The 20,628-nt window shown below is 40.0% G+C and overlaps 1 protein-coding gene across 1 annotated transcript in view; it reads left to right on the top strand.

Annotated features, from left to right (window-relative positions):
* LOC128657040 (oocyte zinc finger protein XlCOF7.1-like) overlaps positions 1–20,628 on the top strand; it is a 77,097-nt gene that overhangs the window by 11,677 nt on the left and 44,792 nt on the right. Inside the window, exons 2-3 of the mRNA XM_053711264.1 lie at positions 17,518–17,640; positions 19,471–19,530. Coding sequence (XP_053567239.1) covers positions 17,563–17,640; positions 19,471–19,530 — 138 coding nt within the window. The 5' untranslated portion in view covers positions 17,518–17,562. The remainder of the gene's footprint in view (positions 1–17,517; positions 17,641–19,470; positions 19,531–20,628) is intronic.

Here is a 20,628-nt window from a genome sequence, read left to right as displayed (position 1 = left end):
TGCCTATAAATACACCTCCTACCTCACTCACACCTTAGTTTAATGAAAATCAATTAAGTGAGGTGTATAAAAAGCATACAAAAAGAGGAACTGGAAAAATAATGTGCTTTATACAATAAGATCATAACAACAAAAAATAGGGTGGGTCTTATGGACTCTTACCAGGTAAGTGTTTACATAAATTATGTTTTCTTTCATGTAAGTAGCAAGAGTCCATGAGCTAGTGACGTATGGGATATCATACCCAAGATGTGGAAATCCACAGAGTCACTAGAGCGGGAGGGATAAAATAAAAACGGCTATTTCCCCTGAGAAATTAAATCCCAAAAAATAATTGTTTTCTTTTAAAAAAAAAAAAAAAACTCAAATCAAAGGCATTAGAATCAAGCTGAGACAACTGCCCGAAGAATCTTTCTACCAAAGGCTGCTTCCGAAGAAGCAAACACATATCTTAGAATTAGAAAAAGTATTCAATGAAGACCAAGTTGCTGCTTTGCAAATTTGATAAACTGAAGCTTCATTCTTGAGAGCCCAAGAAGTGGCAAATTATTTAGTAGAATGAGCTATAATTCTCTGAAGTGGAGACTGCCCCGCCTCCAGATAAGCTTTGTGAAACTAAAGTCTTAATAAAAAAAAACAGAGACTTTCTGACTTTTCTTGGAGCAAGAAAAAATAACAAATAGACTAGAAGTTTTTCTGAAATCTTAAGTAGCCTCAACATAATATTTCAAAGATCTTACCACATCCAAAGAATGTAAAGACCTTCTAGAGTATTCTTAGGATTAAGACACAAAAAAGGAACAACAGTTTTCTCAACTTTAGGCAAAAATTCAAATGAAGACTGCATAACAGCTGTATCTTGATGGAAAATCAGATAAAGAGACTCACAAGAGAGAGCAGACAATACAGAAACTCTTCAAGCAGAAGAGATAGCCAAAAGAGAAAACATTTTCCAAGAAAGTAATTAATGTCAAGAGAATGCATAGGCTCAAAAGGAGGAGCCTGTCAAATCTTCAAAATTGAGACTCCAAGGAGGAGAAATAGATTAAAAAAACAAGTTTAATATAAATCAAAGCCTAAACAAAACCAGTGAATATCAGGAAGTTTAGCAATCTTTCTATGAAATAAAACAGAGCAGAGAGTTGTCCTTTCAAAGTATTTGCAGACAAAACCTTATCCAAACCATCCTGAAGAAACTGTAAAATCCTAGGAATTCTAAAAGAATGCCAAGAATAACGATGAGTTGAACATCATGAAATATAGATTTTACAAATCCGAAAATAAATTCTCCTTGAAACAGACTTACAAGCCTAATAACTGAGTCAGAGAAACCTCTATGACTAAGCACTTAAGAGTTCAATTTCCATGCCTTCAAATTTAGAGAATTGAGATCTTGATGGAAAAAACGGCCCCTGAAACAGAAGGTCTGGCCTTAAAGGAAGTGGCCAAGGCTGGCAACAGGACACTCTCTGACGAGGTCTGCATACTGAAACCTGAGAGGCCAAGCTGGTGCTATCAGAAACACATAAGATCGTTCCATTATGATCTAGAGATCACCCTTGGAAAAAGAACCAGAGGCGGAAAAATGTAAGCAGGTTGGTAAAAACCAAGGAACTGCTAGAGCATCCACCATCTCCACCTGAGGATCATTGGACCTGGAAAGGTATCTGGAAAGCTTCTTGTTTAGACGAGAGACCATCAGATTTATTGCTGGAAGACTCCACATCTGTACAAGATGAAAAAAATACATCTGGATTGAGAGCACTCCCCCGGATATAAAGTCTGACGGCTGAGATAATCCCCTTCCCAATTGTCTACACCTGGGATATAAATCGCAGAAATTAGATAACAGTTGGATTCCGTCCAAGAAAGTATCCAAGATACTTCCTCCATAACTGAAGGACTGCGAGTCCCTCCTTAATGTTTTGCATTAGTCACTGTTGTGATATTTGTCTGTTTAAAAACAAATGTAAAAGTTGTCTCTTCAATAGAGACCATGCCTGAAGAGCCCTGAAAATAGCATGGAGTTCTAAAATATTGATTGGTAACCTCACCTCCTGAGGTTTCCAAACCCCTAGTGTTGTCAGAGTCTCTCAGACAGCTCCCCCACTTGGAAAAACTTGCATCTGTTGAGAATACAGACCAGGTAGGATAAACAAATGAGGCCTTCTGAGCAATAAGGTGATAATCCAACCACCAAATCAAAGAGAAAAGTGTTGGGATTTAAGTATATCAGTTGTGATATCTGAAAATAATCCCTGCACCTATGGTGCAACATGCAAAGCTATAGAGGCCTCAAACGAAAAGGAGCAAAGAGGATCACACCTGCTGCTGCAGTCCTGAGACCTAAAACTTCCATGCACATAACCACTGAAGGTTTTAGAAAAATTAAAATAAACTTAATTTGTCTCTAGTCTATCAGAGAAAAAAACCATAGACACTAAAATCCACCTGGAAACCTAAAAAGGTGACCCAAAAAACACTATTGTAATTTGATCCTCCAACCATGTCTTTAAGAAACCACACTAGTTGTTTCAAGTGAGATTCTGCTGCATGAAAAGATTAAAGCTAGTACCAAATACCACCCAAATAAAGAAACACCACAATACCTTGTTCTCTGAATACAGATAGAAGGGCACCCAGAATCTTTGAAAATAATCTCTGAGCTGCCGCTAGCCAAAAAAGACAAGCGACAAATTAGTAATGCTTATCTAGAAAGAATCTCAGAAAACAATAGTGATCTGAAAGAATAGAAAATAAGCGTCCTGTAAGTCTATTGTGGTCATGAAGTAACCTTGCTAAACAGAAAGGGAGAATAGTCGCTATAGTCACCATCTTGTAAGCTGAGACTCTTACAAAACAATAAAAATATTTCAGATCCAGAATTGGATTTTCTTTAGGACAAAGTATAGATTTGAATAGAAAACCAAAACGTTGTTCCTGCAGAGGAACTGAAACCATCACCCCTGAAAAACTCTAAATCTGAAACACATTTCAGAAAAACCTGAGCTTTCACAGAGTTTGGTATAACATGGAAAAGAATCTTCTCATGGGAGGTTTTTATTCTGAAACCTAAACGATACCCCTGAGAAAAATAATATTCAGAATCCACTGATTTGAACAGAAACTGTCCAAAAGTGTTGAAATAAATACAATCTGCCTCACTACCCCCCCCCCCCCCCCCCCCCCCCACCGAAGAACTGGATTAAAGACTGCACCTTTATGCAGTCTTAGGGGCTGAAATTAGTTAAATTATAAGGCTTGGAATTATTCAAATTCAGAAAAAAATCTAAATCAGAGCCAGGGGCCTTAGGGGAATGAAAAAACAAAAGTTTAAAAAATTGCCCTTAGATTTCTAAACTTGGGACAGAAAAGACTCCCTTTCCCCCAGTAATAGAGGAAATAATGAAATCCAATAGAATTACTTTCCTAAAATAATAAGATAGTAATCTAAATATAAACACCAGATATTTAAGCCATACAACTTTTCTAGTAAACATGGCTAAAAATAAAGAATTAATATCAGATAAAATTACATAAAATACAACATCATAAATGAAATGACTAGCATGTTGAAGTAAAAGAACAATGCTTAGACAAATCAAGATCTGATAACTAAACCAATTAAAAAGTTGAAACAGCAACAACATCAGTCATAGAAATGGCAGGTTAAAAAATATGGCCAATATGTAAATATGTTTCTCTTAAAGTGAATGTAAACTCAACAGTGTCGCTTATTGCCATATTATCACTCTCAACAATTTAGATGGACCTTAATTCATAATTTTTTTGTGTGTACTTTCTAATCCCAAATATATATACCTTTTTATCTCATTTTTGGAGCCGAGATTCCTCCACCCGCCATTTGGTCCCTCTATTTGGAAATAATTGACAATAGCGATTGCCAATCCGTTTTTTTACCCCGTGGCGTTCAACCCCTTTTTGTCAACGTCATGCGCTTATTCTGCGCATGCATTAGCTTCTAATCCCCAGCTTCAGAAGTGATGCGTGTCCATGAGACGCGCATGCTCTGTAACACCTTCAATTTCAGACTCTATCAGCGGTATACAGTGAAGGCTACTGTGATTAGTATTGTACAGTGCTGCTAAGGGTACTGTGATTAGATGAATACATATTTTTCGGCTGCATTCGCTATCACAATAGTATTCAATTAACGGATACATTCATTGAATGCTAGATAGTGCTTTGAGGAGGTTGGATGTTAACGCATGCACAGCCTGTCTATCCTACTTTCCCGCTTGCGCACATTAAGTATTTAGTTTTTAAACGCATGCGCAGATTAAGTACAAATGTTTTTCACGCATGCGCAAAGTAAGGGCATCACGGGTGCGTGCATCAGAGATACGTATAGAGTAGGTGGGACCACTCTATACGTCACTCTCTGCAAAACAAGGAAGTGCCTTATGGGAGGAGTTGTGGCTCAAAACGGAGCGAAGTTAGTAATTAAAATATATTATAAATTATTTTTTTTATTTCCTTAAAGTTCACGGTTTGAATAAACATGTGTAATATAAGTATTAGGAGCCTTGAGTAGTTTGTAAATTGACATTCACTTTAAGATAGGAAACAAACTTCCTATCTAAAGGATCCCTAAAAGAAGAAATATCTTTCATAGGATAGAATTGCGTTCAGCAAGATAAGAAATAGCCATAGAAAAAGGACATAACTTTTAAAACCTAGAAGAAAGGTAAAAAGAAGCATTAAGTTTAGAATCCTTGCTAATCATATGATAAATAGCATCTGGAATAAGAAAAACTTCAAGAGTTACCTCAGACGCTTAAAAACCCCAGAATTAAAACATTTGCTATTCTTGTTTTCAAGAGGACTAGATTCCTCAATAATCAAAGTAAACAATACTTCCTTAATAAAGAATGAATACATTCAATTTAAAAAGTTTGAATTAAAAAAATTAAATCTCTGAAATAGGATCCTCTTGAGTCAGAGAAAACCACATCAGCAGAAATACTACAGTATGCTGTCGATCAATACAAACTTCATAGGTATATGAAAAGTTAGGAGATATAGTTTACGTTAATTTAACAGGAAATGACACTATTCGCGTCATAAAAGGCGCAATTGACACGATTTGCGCCAAAAAAATTGCGTCAGCAAAGACGCAAGAAATGACAAATGCAACCTTCGCGCCAAAAAAAATTGTGCCAAGAATGATGCAATTAATAGAATTATTTTGCGCCTTTGCGAGCCTAATTTGCACACACACTATATATACACACGCACACTATATATACACACACACCACATACACCACACCATATACACACACCATATATATACACATCCACACCATATATATACACACACACACTTATTAAAGAAAAAAAAATCTGTAAGTATTTTGGTTGGGTCCTACACTCATAGAATACATTTGTTAAGCCCTGACTTACCTTTTCTGCAATGTGCTGTTACCCTGTACCGCACTGGGGATCAGGAAGTGAGAGGAAATTGAAAAGAGAGGAACGTAGCTAATAGAATGGAACAGTGACACCCGCAGGCAGAAATTAAAAGTGCAGGCACATTTATTTTTTTTTTAACTGCCACTGTCGTTCTTTCTGCAGAGACCCTTCAGTTTCTGCGATAAGAACGCAGATCACACAGTGTTCTGCCTTGGGGACCAGTACTGAAAAATATCATCAGAGGTAATGGTATAGGAGTATAACTTCGATCTGAAAAGGGAGGCAGGAGATGAATCCCTGCAACCGATACCAGAGAACCTTTGAATAGATTTCCCATGGGTGAAACCATAAAATAAACAGGCAATACTCCCTTCACGTCCTTCTGGCAAACACTGTTCTCTGAGAGGAATTGGGCTTCAAAATGCTCAGAAGCGCCTATCATAGAAGAAATGAAGCACAACTTGCTTCACCACCTCCATAGGAGGCAAAGTTTGTAAAACTAAGGTGTGAGTGAGGTGGGAGGTGTATTTATAGGCATTTTGAGGTTTGGGAAACTTTGCCCCCTCCTGGTAGGAATGTATATCCCATACGTCACTAGCTCATGGACTCTTGCCACTTACATGAAAGAAAATTGGTGTAGACTGTCCCTTTAAAAAATCCTGTGATCCAAGCAGCTGCTAAGTATTTTACATCTGCTTCATGATGTGTCATCTTATTCTGCATATTCCTGTATACAGCCAACCTCTTGCTTTTCATGACTTCTGTCTGATGCCATTAACTATTAAATATTATTAAACAGGGGGGAACTTCCAGGCGGCAGCCATGACAGGTCACAAGAGTGTTGGTCTCTTCAAACTACAGCACTAATCTGTTTAAAATCCTCATCCTAACACTACATTGTGCAACTTGCTTGATCAAGGATTCACCTCTAAAGCAAGCTCTCTCACACAATACCACTATTTTTGGTCTTGTTATCAAACTCAGCATGCCGGAGAAACACAAAGGTTGCGGCCTACCACCTAACACCCCCCGGTGGGACACTTCGGTGCTCCTATCGTTAAAAGGCAGTGATTGCCCCAAGGCCCTGTTAGAATATACTGTGAGTAGACAACGCAATTTTACATCGCAGTCATGCTCATTACTTCTGCCTAACGCCTATTACTGAGTTTTTACGATGGAGATCCCTGCGCATTTCTTCGAGGAGCTATGCCGCTTACTTGCCAGACATGAGTCTATGGAAGACACATTGGTCATAGCATTCCAAAGCAGTAGTGCTGGTTCTATTCAACAACCCAACCAATTCAGGCCTCACGGAGCGAAATCTGAGGGTGGTGACGTTTTGGGGCCCCGACGTTCACTACCTGACACTAGCGCTGTTGTGGAAGACCTGAACCACCGGGATGCATAACCTGTACTTCGCAGAGATGAGAAGCAGATAAGGTGCACAAAATTTGAGGTAGTGGGCCACACTGCTTTCTCCCAAACCTCTGATTCCGCATCCGAAACAAGCCAGCCACTCTCATCTAAGAACCAAGAGATCATCACCTATACTATGCAAGCCCTTCCAGGGAAAAAAACTGACCACGGAGATGGACACCTGCAGGCCGCGTGCCTCCCTATAGCTGCATCAGGGTTTTTTGAGACCATCCACGCAACTTTACAGTTCTCTAAGTGGGATCCGGGTGATTCACCCCCCCTTGGTCGCAACTGCAAAATAAGTGACATTCGGGACTAGGAGGTTGCTTAGAGCCAAGTACTTTATTATTGTTTCCAATGTTTACCGCTGCAATTGGCAGATAAAGGTCGTTCTGCTGGATTGCACCATGGAACAGACTATATGCTTTGCCACTACCAGCAGGCTGCATGCCTGGCCATTTCCCTTCTCGGACGTATTGCCCAGCTTTCTAGATATCAGCTGTTGTGTACAAATGTTGTGTACAAAAATTGCTTATAATGTGTCTCTTCTTAAGTGCTAGATTCATTTTTGCAAGCTTGAAACCTACAGCCCAATGATGTGTATAATTAGTTCTACCTTAATCAACACTGTTGAAGTATATTGTAAGGAGAAGCACGGTGAACGCCGCCAGCGGGTCACACTATTAACCGGAAGTCAATCCAGATACCAAACCGCTGGTACAGAGCGGAAGGAAAAAAGGAGTCCCATAAACTGAATTTCTTCACGCACGGAAAGCCATAGCCAGGTAGCAAGGGATCAGTTTGCCAGAGGTATAGAAATAGAAAAAATACAGCAGGCTCTCAATCCAAAACTGGGGATAAAACTTCAAAATTTATTCAGACAACGTTAAAAAGTGTTGTAGTATATTACTCATTGTGGTCGCTTTTGAATCTGAATTGTAATGCTATTCTTTATTTTACCACTATAACCCTGCAGGTTACCGTTGCGGTCTCCACTTATACTGCCGCACTTTCCGTGCAGGCTGGCCCTGCACCTGTGCTGGTGCCTATGGGGGTAGATTAAAGAGACTAACCAATTTTGCGTATTGAATTGTTAGTGAATGCTATTCGTACCCACAGAGCAAAGCAACTTAGCATATGGGCTTTTACACACATGGCTTGGATCAATGGCATAATTAGGTTAGCCTACCTGCTGGTATAACACCTAGTTTGACTTGTTTCCACACAGTTAGAATCTCAGTTAATGTCCATGTAAATATAGCTAAATTACTACTAGTATACACACTATCAGTATGGCCTACGGTATTCTCTAGCGCACTACTTAGTCTAGCGAACTCATAACTCCTTATTGACATTTGGGAACCACTATAACCCTCTTCAACCTAGCCACACAGCTAATACGTGATTTACTGAATTGTGTTGCATCTATAGCATTGCCTGAAGGATAGAGTATAGCTTATTAAGCCTAGCACATTTCAGTCCCAGATCTAACATGCAAGCCCTATCTCATGTATTATATACTTAATATGGCCTCAATATGCCTTCTGAGCAATCACATTACTCTTCATTAGACTGCATTTTCCCCTTTTTTATGGTAAGAGGGACCTCCTAGTTTTGACTTTGTCTTTAGTTATCTCTTACTTGAATGACAGATGTTTGAGCCTATTTTCTCTATATCTTAGCATTTTATATTTCTCCAACATAGGTGTGTCCGGTCCACGGCGTCATCCTTACTTGTGGGATATTCTCTTCCCCAACAGGAAATGGCAAAGAGCCCAGCAAAGCTGGTCACATGATCCCTCCTAGGCTCCGCCTACCCCAGTCATTCTCTTTGCCGTTGCACAGGCAACATCTCCACGGAGATGGTTAAGAGTTTTTTGGTGTTTAAATGTAGTTTTTATCCTTCAATCAAGAGTTTGTTATTTTAAAATAGTGCTGGTATGTACTATTTACTCTGAAACAGAAAAGAGATGAAGATTTCTGTTTGTAAGAGGAAGATGATTTTAGCAACCGTTACTAAAATCGATGGCTGTTTCCACACAGGACTGTTGAGATGAAGTAACTTCAGTTGGGGGAAACAGTGGGCAGACTTTGCTGCTTGAGGTATGACACATTTCTAACAAGACTTTGTAATGCTGGAAGGCTGTCATTTTCCCTATGGGAACCGGTAAGCCATTTTCTTAGTTTAGTATAAGAATAAAGGGCTTCACAAGGGCTTTAAAGACTGGTAGACATTTTTCTGGGCTAAAACGATTACTTTATAAGCATATTTAGTGGATTATAACTATAAATAGTTCTTATAATCTTGGGGATTGTATTAAAAAAACGGCAGGCACTGTATTGGACACCTTTTTCACTGGGGGCCTTTTCTAGTCATAGGCAGAGCCTCATTTTCGCGCCACTAATGCGCAGTTGTTTTTGGAAAGCAAGGCATGCAGATGCATGTGTGAGGAGCTAAGAACCACTGAAAAAGCTTATTGAAATCGTCATTTGGTATCGTATTCCCCTCTGGGCTTGGTTGGGTCTCAGCAAAGCAGATACCAGGGACTGTATAGGGGTTAAATGTAAAAACGGCTCCGGTTCCGTTATTTTAAGAGTTAAAGCTTTCAAATTTGGTGTGCAATACTTTTTAGGTTTTAAGACACTGTGGTGAAATTTTGGTGAATTTTGAACAATTCCTTCATACTTTTTCACATATTCAGTAATAAAGTGTGTTCAGTTTAAAATTTAAAGTGACAGTAACGGTTTTATTTTAAAACGTTTTTTGTGCTTTGTTATCAAGTTTATGCCTGTTAACATGTCTGAACCATCAGATAGACGATGTTCTGTATGTTTGAAAGCCAAGGTTCCTCCCCATTTAAATATATGTGATGATTGTGACATAGTGTCCAAACAAAGTAGGGACAATGATGCCACTGATAATGATGTTGCCCAAGATGATTCCTCAAGTGAGGGGAGTAAGCATGGTACTGCATCATCCCCTTCTGTGTCTACACCAGTCTTGCCCACACAAGAGGTCCCTAGTACATCTAGTGCGCCAATACTTATTACTATGCAACAATTAACGGCTGTAATGGATAATTCTATTAAAAACATTTTGTCCAAAATGCCCACTTATCAGAGAAAGCGCGATTGCTCTGTTTTAGATACTGAAGAGCAAGATGACGCTGATGATAATAGTTCTGACATACCCTCACACCAATCTGAAGGGGCCAGGAGGGAGGTTTTGTCTGAGGGAGAAATTTCAGATTCAGGAAAAATTTCTCAACAAGCTGAACCTGATGTTATTAAATTTAAATTAGAACATCTCCGCGCTCTGCTTAAGGAGGTGTTATCTACTCTGGATGATTGTGACAATTTGGTCATTCCAGAGAAATTATGTAAGATGGACAAGTTCCTAGAGGTCCCGGTGCCCCCCGATGCTTTTCCTATACCCAAGCGGGTGGCGGACATTGTAAATAAGGAATGGGAAAGGCCCGGCATACCTTTTGTTCCTCCCCCTATATTTAAGAAATTATTTCCTATGGTCGACCCCAGAAAGGACTTATGGCAGACAGTCCCCAAGGTCGAGGGGGCGGTTTCTACTCTAAACAAACGCACTACTATCCCTATAGAAGATAGTTGTGCTTTCAAAGATCCTATGGATAAAAAATTAGAGGGTTTGCTTAAAAAGATGTTTGTTCAGCAAGGTTACCTTCTACAACCAATTTCATGCATTGTTCCTGTCACTACAGCAGCGTGTTTCTGGTTCGAAGAACTAGAAAAGTCGCTCAATAAAGAATCTTCGTATGAGGAGGTTATGGACAGAGTTCAAGCACTTAAATTGGCTAACTCTTTTATCTTAGACGCCACTTTGCAATTAGCTAGATTAGCGGCGAAAAATTCAGGTTTTGCTATTGTGGCGCGCAGAGCGCTTTGGCTAAAGTCTTGGTCAGCGGATGTGTCCTCCAAGACCAAATTGCTTAACATCCCTTTCAAGGGTAAAACACTGTTTGGCCCTGACTTGAAAGAGATTATTTCAGACATCACTGGGGGAAAGGGCCACGCCCTTCCTCAGGATAGGTCTTTTAAGGCTAAAAATAAGCCAAATTTTCGTCCCTTTCGCAGAAACGGACCAGCCTCAAATTCTACACCCTCTAAGCAAGAGGGTAATAGTTCTCAAACCAAACCAGCCTGGAGACCGATGCAAGGCTGGAACAAGGGTAAGCAGGCCAAGAAACCTGCCACTGCTACCAAAACAGCATGAAGTGTTGGCCCCCGATCCGGGACCGGATCTGGTGGGGGGCAGACTCTCTCTCTTTGCTCAGGCTTGGGCAAGAGATGTTCAGGATCCTTGGGCGCTAGAAATAGTTTCTCAGGGTTATCTCCTGGAATTCAAGGAACTACCCCCAAGGGGAAGGTTCCACAGGTCTCTAAACAAATTTCTCAGGGTTCCATCGTTCAAAATGGAAACCATTCGAACGATTCTTCCTACAACAACTAGACAAACTAGTTGTAACTGAGAGTACAACAAAGTTTAAAGAGAGAATAATTCCACTGAGTATTATCAGACTAACTCTACTAATATCAAAAAGTGTTCAAAATAATTAAATCGTTCCCAATCATTCATACATTAAAGTTTATTAAATTAACTAAGGAACTCACACTCATTCAGTAGCAAAGGCTGTGAATTAAAACCACTTGAACTCTGTGGTTTGCGTAATAGCTATTAGATATATCAGTCCACTATTCAATATCCCCAATCCGTTTTTGAATTAGAATTAACTAAGCCCTTACAATCCGAGGGCTGTATTAATATTAATATATGATAATAAAGGATTGGAGGACATAAATTAAACCACTTCTTAATCTATTTTCCACAAGAGTAAGCACATTAAAAACAAAACAACAGGAGAGACTAAGCTGCCCCTGCCGGACCCCTGACGCGCGTTTCACGAACGCTTCCTCAGAGGGGGTGCGGGCCGCTGCTACTCGGCGTCTTTTATTTAATTGCAATGCCCACCACTCATACCGGATTGGTTAAACGAATGGGAGTTGTCTCCCTATGATTAGCTGAATATCCTATCCATCAGAGCATCAGCATCTTACGTATAAGGAACTCGAGATTAGACAGTGGGTGTGATTCTGGTCATCGCTTAGTCATAGCGGTAGGACCAATCCACAGCAGGGTTGTCATTCCTATACGGGGCGTGAAAGTTAGAGCTATTGTAATTGGACGATCAAGTGTCTCAGCACTATTTGTAAATATCGAGATTCACGAATTATAAATTCATCTGTAAATCTCTTTACACATCTACAATAAGTAATTTTCGAGACTATTGTTTTTTACCCGCTCTGAAACGGATTAATAACAGGGTATATTAATGCAAAATGTGATATAAGACATGCAGACATTTCCTACCCTTATTACGCATAAACGGCTCTAATGATCCACAATTGAAGCTTACTATAATATACAAACTGGTTATTCAGAGGTTTGCGATGTTTGTTGTTACTTTATCTTATATTCATTCACAGTAGATAATCACTGTTATATTGTTATTTATTATAAGGGTCTCAAATGTGCTCTTAAGACAGATATCAGTATATTAAGTTTACATTGGATGTTTGTACTGCATGATTTTTTATATTGCATTGTAAAGTTTATTCCTCCTATCTTAGAGGTTAATGTTAATACACATACTGTCAACATAATATTTGCTTTTTTGCAAAAGGTCTTAGCTACAACTGCGTGTTAGAATACCTATGTTGTTACAAAAATATCTGTTGAACCAAAAATCATGACTGCAAATCCTATTTACTAAATTAGCTAATAGAGGAAGGGGTATGATATGAGTAAGAAATTTTATTAATTTACAGGAATTCAATATATTATCCTTATATTATGAGGACAGATAATATACCTAGATAAATAAAGATAAGAGATATACGTGAATATTTATATTTATCTTAGCAGTGGCAGTATTAGGAACTTGATACTAATGTGTACAAAGGAGAATTTTTGTGTATAGTGGAGAGATTCTGTCTCTTTGTGATAAGTGCAAAAAATAAAAAAATACGAGGAATAAAAAGGGAAATAAACAACAATAGACCCAAAAATCTATTACTAGTGCAAAAGTCTTGTGGTAAGTGTGATTTATTTATAAAGTAACATAATTGCGTTACTTTCATATATGATGGGGTTAATAGAAACCCATTATAATAGTGAAAAAATGGTATATAATTAATATATTAATTTTATAAGGAATATTTGTTTCGAGTATCCTTACGTAGTGGTTATCACTTTTATTAGGAGCATCTTATTAGAGTCTCCTTGTGAGGTAACTGTAACTTTTACCCAGGTGTAAAGTGCTTTATAAATATAATTTAATACTAAATAGTGAAATGGTGCAAAGAAGCATGTTCGTTCAATTCCTTATTTGCATCAAGGTATTGTAACTTGTATTTATTATTACACATGATGTTATATATTGATTTATGATATTTTTTAATTAATTTTATTACTTGATCATGCCTTATTATATTGACTGTAATTCCTGATGTCTTGCAGAGAATGGTTCACAGATAAACAAAGTAATTGTTGTAGTCATTCATTCCATTCGGTTTGACAGTATTTAGTAAGTAAATCCACTTGCATTCCATTTTCAGCAATATTTTTTCTATATCGCCTCCTCGGATACCGAGAGATGCTTTTTGGATTACTGTGAATTTCAAATCTTTGGAAGAGCTCTTATGATATAATAAAAAATGTTTGGCAACTGAGGTTATTTTTTTGCCCTTTTTCAGATCCCGTTCAGCTGTTTTAATATTATAGCAGTGTTCCAAGATTCTTGTTTTTACCTCTCTGGTAGTCATGCCAACATAAAACATTTGGCACGAACAGTGTAGTGCATAAACCACTCCAATGGTAGTGCATGAGAAATGACAGGGTATCTTATGTACTCTGCCAGTTTTATCAGTTAGAGATTTGACTTTCCACACATATTGGCACGCTGAACAGGTGCCACAAGGATACATGCCTGGGTCCCTATGTTGTTTTTTTGCAGATCTTACAAAATGACTCGATACCAATCCACCACCATCCAGGAAGGTCAATTCATGACCACGGTGGATTTAAAGGATGCGTATCTACATATTCCTATCCACAAGGAACATCATCGGTTCCTAAGGTTCGCCTTTCTGGACAAGCATTACCAGTTTGTGGCACTTCCATTCGGATTAGCCACTGCTCCAAGGATTTTCACAAAGGTACTAGGGTCCCTTCTAGCGGTGCTAAGACCAAGGGGCATTGCAGTAATACCTTACTTGGACGACATACTGATTCAAGCGTCGTCTCTGTCAAAAGCAAAGGCTCATACGGACATTGTCCTAGCCTTTCTCAGATCTCACGGGTGGAAAGTGAACATAGAAAAAAGTTCTCTGTCCCCGTCAACAAGAGTTCCCTTCTTGGGAACAATAATAGATTCCTTAGAAATGAAGATTTTTCTGACAGAGGCCAGAAAATCAAAACTTCTAAGCTCTTGTCAAGTACTTCATTCTGTTCTTCTTCCTTCCATAGCGCAGTGCATGGAAGTAATAGGTTTGATGGTTGCGGCAATGGACATAGTTCCTTTTGCACGAATTCATCTAAGACCATTACAACTGTGCATGCTCAGACAGTGGAATGGGGATTATACAGACTTGTCTCCGACGATCCAAGTAGATCAGAGAACCAGAGATTCACTCCGTTGGTGGCTGACCCTGGACAACCTGTCACAGGGAATGAGCTTCCGCAGACCAGAGTGGGTCATTGTCACGACCGACGCCAGTCTGGTGGGCTGGGGCGCGGTCTGGAAACCCCTGAAAGCTCAGGGTCTATGGTCTCGGGAAGAATCTCTTCTCCCGATAAACATTCTGGAACTGAGAGCGATATTCAATGCTCTCAAAGCTTGGCCTCAACTAGCAAAGGCCAAATTCATAAGGTTTCAATCAGACAACATGACGACTGTTGCATATATCATCCATCAGGGGGGAACAAGGAGTTCCCTGGCGATGGAAGAAGTGACCAAAATAATTCAATGGGCGGAGAATCACTCTTGCCACTTGTCTGCAATCCACATCCCAGGAGTGGAAAATTGGGAAGCGGATTTTCTGAGTCGTCAGACTTTCCATCCGGGGGAGTGGGAACTCCATCCAGAAATCTTTGCCCAAATAACTCAATTATGGGGCATTCCAGACATGGATCTGATGGCGTCTCGTCAGAACTTCAAGGTTCCTTGCTACGGGTCCAGATCCAGGGATCCCAAGGCGACTCTAGTAGATGCACTAGTAGCACCTTGGACCTTCAACCTAGCTTATGTATTCCCACCGTTTCCTCTCATTCCCAGGCTGGTAGCCAGGATCAATCAGGAGAGGGCTTCGGTGATCTTGATAGCTCCTGCGTGGCCACGCAGAACTTGGTATGCAGACCTGGTGAATATGTAATCGGCTCCACCATGGAAGCTACCTTTGAGACAGGACCTTCTTGTTCAAGGTCCATTCGAACATCCGAATCTGGCTTCCCTCCAGCTGACTGCTTGGAGATTGAACGCTTGATTTTATCAAAGCGTGGGTTTTCAGATTCTGTCATAGATACTCTTATTCAGGCTAGAAAGCCTGTAACTAGGAAAATTTACCATAAAATATGGAAAAAATATATCTGTTGGTGTGAATCTAAAGGATTCCCATGGAACAAGATAAAAATTCCTAAGATTCTATCCTTTCTACAAGAGGGTTTGGAGAAAGGATTATCTGCAAGTTCTTTGAAGGGACAGATCTCTGCTTTATCTGTTTTACTTCACAAAAAGCTGGCGGCTGTGCCAGATGTTCAAGCTTTTGTTCAGGCTCTGGTTAGAATCAAGCCTGTTTACAAACCTTTGACTCCTCCTTGGAGTCTAAATTTAGTTCTTTCAGTTCTTCAAGGGGTTCCGTTTGAACCCTTACATTCCGTAGATATTAAGTTACTATCTTGGAAAGTTTTGTTTTTGGTTGCAATTTCTTCTGCTAGAAGAGTTTCAGAGTTATCTGCTCTGCAGTGTTCTCCTCCTTATCTGGTGTTCCATGCAGATAAGGTGGTTTTGCGTACTAAACCTGGTTTTCTTCCGAAAGTTGTTTCTAACAAAAATATTAACTAGGAGATAGTTGTGCCTTCTTTGTGTCCGAATCCAGTTTCAAAGAAGGAACGTTTGTTACACAATTTGGATGTAGTTCGTGCTCTAAAATTCTTTTTAGAGGCTACAAAGGATTTCAGACAAACATCTTCTTTGTTTGTTGTTTATTCTGGTAAAAGGAGAGGTCAAAAAGCAACTTCTACCTCTCTCTCTTTTTGGCTTAAAAGCATCATCCGATCGGCTTATGAGACTGCCGGACGGCAGCCTCCTGAAAGAATCACAGCTCACTCCACTAGGGCTGTGGCTTCCACATGGGCCTTCAAGAACGAGGCTTCTGTTGATCAGATATGTAAGGCAGCGACTTGGTCTTCACTGCACACTTTTGCCAAATTTTACAAATTTGATACTTTTGCTTCTTCTGAGGCTATTTTTGGGAGAAAGGTTTTGCAAGCCGTGGTGCCTTCCATCTAGGTGACCTGATTTGCTCCCTCCCTTCATCCGTGTCCTAAAGCTTTGGTATTGGTTCCCACAAGTAAGGATGACGCCGTGGACCGGACACACCTATGTTGGAGAAAACAGAATTTATGCTTACCTGATAAATTACTTTCTCCAACGGTGTGTCCGGTCCACGGCCCGCCCTGGTTTTTTAATCAGGTCTGATTAATTATTTTCTCTAACTACAGTCACCACGGTATCATATGATTTCTCCTATGCATATTCCTCCTTTACGTCGGTCGAATGACTGGGGTAGGCGGAGCCTAGGAGGGATCATGTGACCAGCTTTGCTGGGCTCTTTGCCATTTCCTGTTGGGGAAGAGAATATCCCACAAGTAAGGATGATGCCGTGGACCGGACACACCGTTGGAGAAAGTAATTTATCAGGTAAGCATAAATTCTGTTTTACAGTTATGGCTCTACTAGTATTTTAAACTTCTAGTTATTGCATTAAAAACACAATCTAAAACCTGAGGTAAACATAATAAGATCCATAAGAGGTCTTTTTTCCTGAAGACAGCCTCCTGTTACAGCAAATTTTCACTTGATCAGGGGTCCAAGAGTGGCCTTTAACTGAGAGGGGAGGCTTAGACTTTCAGGGGCATGTTCGTATTATTTCTTTATATGGCATTATGTACATAAGTTACTCTGTTGTATTGCTAATTGACTTTGCCTACATCGCCTGTATTCACATTATATTTTCTGTATGATGAGCTCTGTAACATGTTTTCTTTAACAGCAATTGTGGAATGCCTTAATACTTTATTTGTATGCCAAACCTTACCTCAATAAAAGATTAAAAAAAAATATTATTAAATAAATGTATCTCCCAAGAAATTTGACACAGGCTTTATAAATATTGTCACATTTTCTCACTGTGTATATTTATTACATGCAGCTGGTCACATGTGTAGTATTAGATTGTGCATAAATAAAATAAACATGTTTAATATCACAAAATCTGCTCTTTACATAATATAAATACAGGAAGAGCTCTGATTATTTCCCACCTCTCATGTAGCCGTTTTCCTTTCTTTTTGCAGGTGTCACACTTATAGCATCTGCTTCAGTCACTGATTATAAACAAGATGAACAAATACAGAAAACAGATGGCAGAGCAGTTCCTGAGTCAGGCCCTGGGCATCATCTGCCTGCTGACCGGAGAGGTGAGAGCTACTGGGAAATGTCATGTGACACTGGTCCTATTTACTGTGCTGCTTCTGATACACCAGACATATTTCACTAACCCTAACTTCATCTCACTAACCCTAACCTCAGCTTATCCAGACCATCTCACTAACCCTAACCTCAGCTTATCCAGACCATCTCACTACCCCTAACTTCATCTCATCCAGACCATCTCACTAACGCTAACCTCAGCTCACCCAGACCATCTCACTAACCCTAATTTCATCTCACTAACCCTAACCTCAGCTTATCCAGACCATCTCACTACCCCTAACTTCATCTCATCCAGACCATCTCACTAACGCTAACCTCAGCTCACCCAGACCATCTCACTAACCCTAACCTCAGCTTACCCAGACCATCTCATTACCCCTAACTTCATCTCATCCAGACCATCTCACTAACCCTAACATCAACTCACCCAGTCCCATCTCACTAATCATCACTTTAAATCACTCAGACTATCTCACTAACCCAAACTTCAGCTCACCCAAACAATCTCACTAACTCAGACTTCAGCTCTTCCAGGCCATCGCACTAACCCCGACTTCAGCTCATCCACCGGCACAACCTACATCCACAAAACTTTCCCCAGCACCCAGGATCCCCTGTACACCCCTACACTGTAAATCCTTCCCAGCATCCCCTGCACAACTTTCCACTGTAAAATCTCCCTAGCACCCAGGGTCACCTAGAAAATCTTCCACTACTAAACCTACCCCAGCACCAATAATCCCATGCGTAACCCTCCATCAAACAACCTCCCCAGCACCCAGTGTCCTCTATACAACTGTTCACTTTAAAGGGATACTAAACCCACATTTTTTCTTTAATGCTACAGATAGAGCATGCAATTTTAAGCAACTATCTAATTTACTCCTTTTATCATCTTTTCTTCATTCTCTTGATGTCTTTATTTAAAAAGCAGGAATGTAAAGCTTAGAAACTGGACCATTTTAGGTTCAGAACCATGGATAGCACTTGCTTATTGTTGGCTGACATTTTGCCACCAATAAGCAAGCATAACCCAGGTTCTCAAACACTCAGGGTCACCCCTGCACTAACCTTCACTGCAAAACCTCCACCACAACCAAGCAGCCTCTTCACTAAAAATTAAACAACCCTAGCACAGGTAAGCTTTCAACTGTGTCAGCATACTTTAGTGCAGCTACGCAGGACTTAAAACACACTCACCCCTCCTCCTCTCTGGACCTCTGATTCTTCTCCCCCTGACTGCAGTATATAACTGCTCCTACCGTGTGGATACCAGCTGCTCGGCACCATAGAGAACAAGACTCTTTCCTCCGGAGCAGTGACTGTGCCTCCATGGCATGCTATACGTCACATACGTTACTTACGGTGTGGTCGGCTCCCATTCATCCATGCAACTGTCAATCTTTATGTCCACCAATCTGCTCACGGAAATACTGGGAGGCTTGTCTAGGGGTGTATCACAGTGTGACAGTCAATATTCACCTGCTTCACTGCTGTACACCGTGGGCATGCTCCATAAGCGGCATCCGTGATCCAAAAAAGGAGACCCCCAACTCCTTGAATAGGTAAGCAATAAAAAGTAAAAGCAGAAAACGAATCCTTGTATAAAAGTTCAAACTTTATTTGCCAACAAAATAGAGATCTCCTATGGCAGTCCCTGTGCCTATTTTTGTTATGTTCCTGTGAGCACTTGCCATTCTGTTTTTAACGTTGGCGAATAAAGTTTGAACATTTATACAAGGATCCGTTTTCCGCTTTTCCTTTTTATTACTTATCCATGGAAAGTGTCTGATTTTCTCTTATATATTTTATAGGAATATGTCATTGTGAAGAAGGGGCCCTCCCTCAGCAGCATTCACCTGCAGAGCGGAGAGGTGAGTACTGCTGGAGAATGTAACATTATATCAGAGTCATGTGACAGTGTCTCCCTTTACCGACTCATCTGGTCCTGTGTGTATTTTCTACCTTCTGTCTGTGTCTCTGCATGTTCTCAGTGACATTATCCTGGCTCTGTCAGTAAAAGTGTGTGACAGAACCAGTCCCTGAATAAAGCAGTTTTTATTGCAACCTGTGCGACTACTTTTTGTATTTACTGTTATTACTGGAGTTCCTGCAGAGATCCTGTAGTCTGCACGCAGAGATGGAGGACACATGTGCTGACCATATTTATGTATCTGAAGTCCCTGTCTCAGTGCTAAGGACCTAATATTTAAAGTTTCTCCAGCTTGGAGAGAAATTGCATTTCACACTTTACAGGGCTGACCTCACTGAATAGTAAAAAGAAAAAGGTCAGAACTCTCCAGCACTGTGAGATCTCTTTCATTTCTATATAGGAGGAGAGACAAGCCCAGTGCAATACATCACTGCGTGATATGACAGTTATCTTACTTTGTGCTTTGTATTTTAGATTGCTTTACATTTAAGATTGGGTCCTTTCAGTATTATTACATTTAAAGGGATATGAAACCCATTTGTTTTTCTTTCATGATTCAGATAGAGCATGCAAGTTTAAGCAACTTTCTAATTTACTCCTAAATGTAGCCACCAACTAGCAACTGCTACCCAGGGTGCTCAACCAAAAATGGTCTGGCTCCTAAGCTTACATTCCTGCTTTTTAAATAAAGATACCAAGAGAACAAAGAAAATTTGATAATAGGAGTAAATTACAAAGTTGATTAAAGTTGCCTGCTCTATCTGAATAACAAGAATAACATATCCCTTTAATGTGATGGTAAATCCTAGAGTTTGTGAAACACTAGCATTTACCAGTGGAACAAATAAAGGGGACTTCATGCTGAAAGTTCCTTTATTTGTCTGAAGCGTTTGCCTCAGGCAGCTTACGGCAGAATGCTATTTTGCTGTGAGGTGATCTTAGCCAATAGCGTGCTAGCTATCCGGCATGGCACCAGCTGGACGCACGACTATTGGCTAAGAGGTGGAAACGTCACCTCACAGCAAAATAGCATTCTGCC

This window comes from Bombina bombina, chromosome 4 (genome assembly GCF_027579735.1).
Source record: "Bombina bombina isolate aBomBom1 chromosome 4, aBomBom1.pri, whole genome shotgun sequence".
Taxonomy (NCBI): domain Eukaryota; kingdom Metazoa; phylum Chordata; class Amphibia; order Anura; family Bombinatoridae; genus Bombina; species Bombina bombina.
This window is presented reverse-complemented; position numbering and strand designations above follow the sequence as displayed.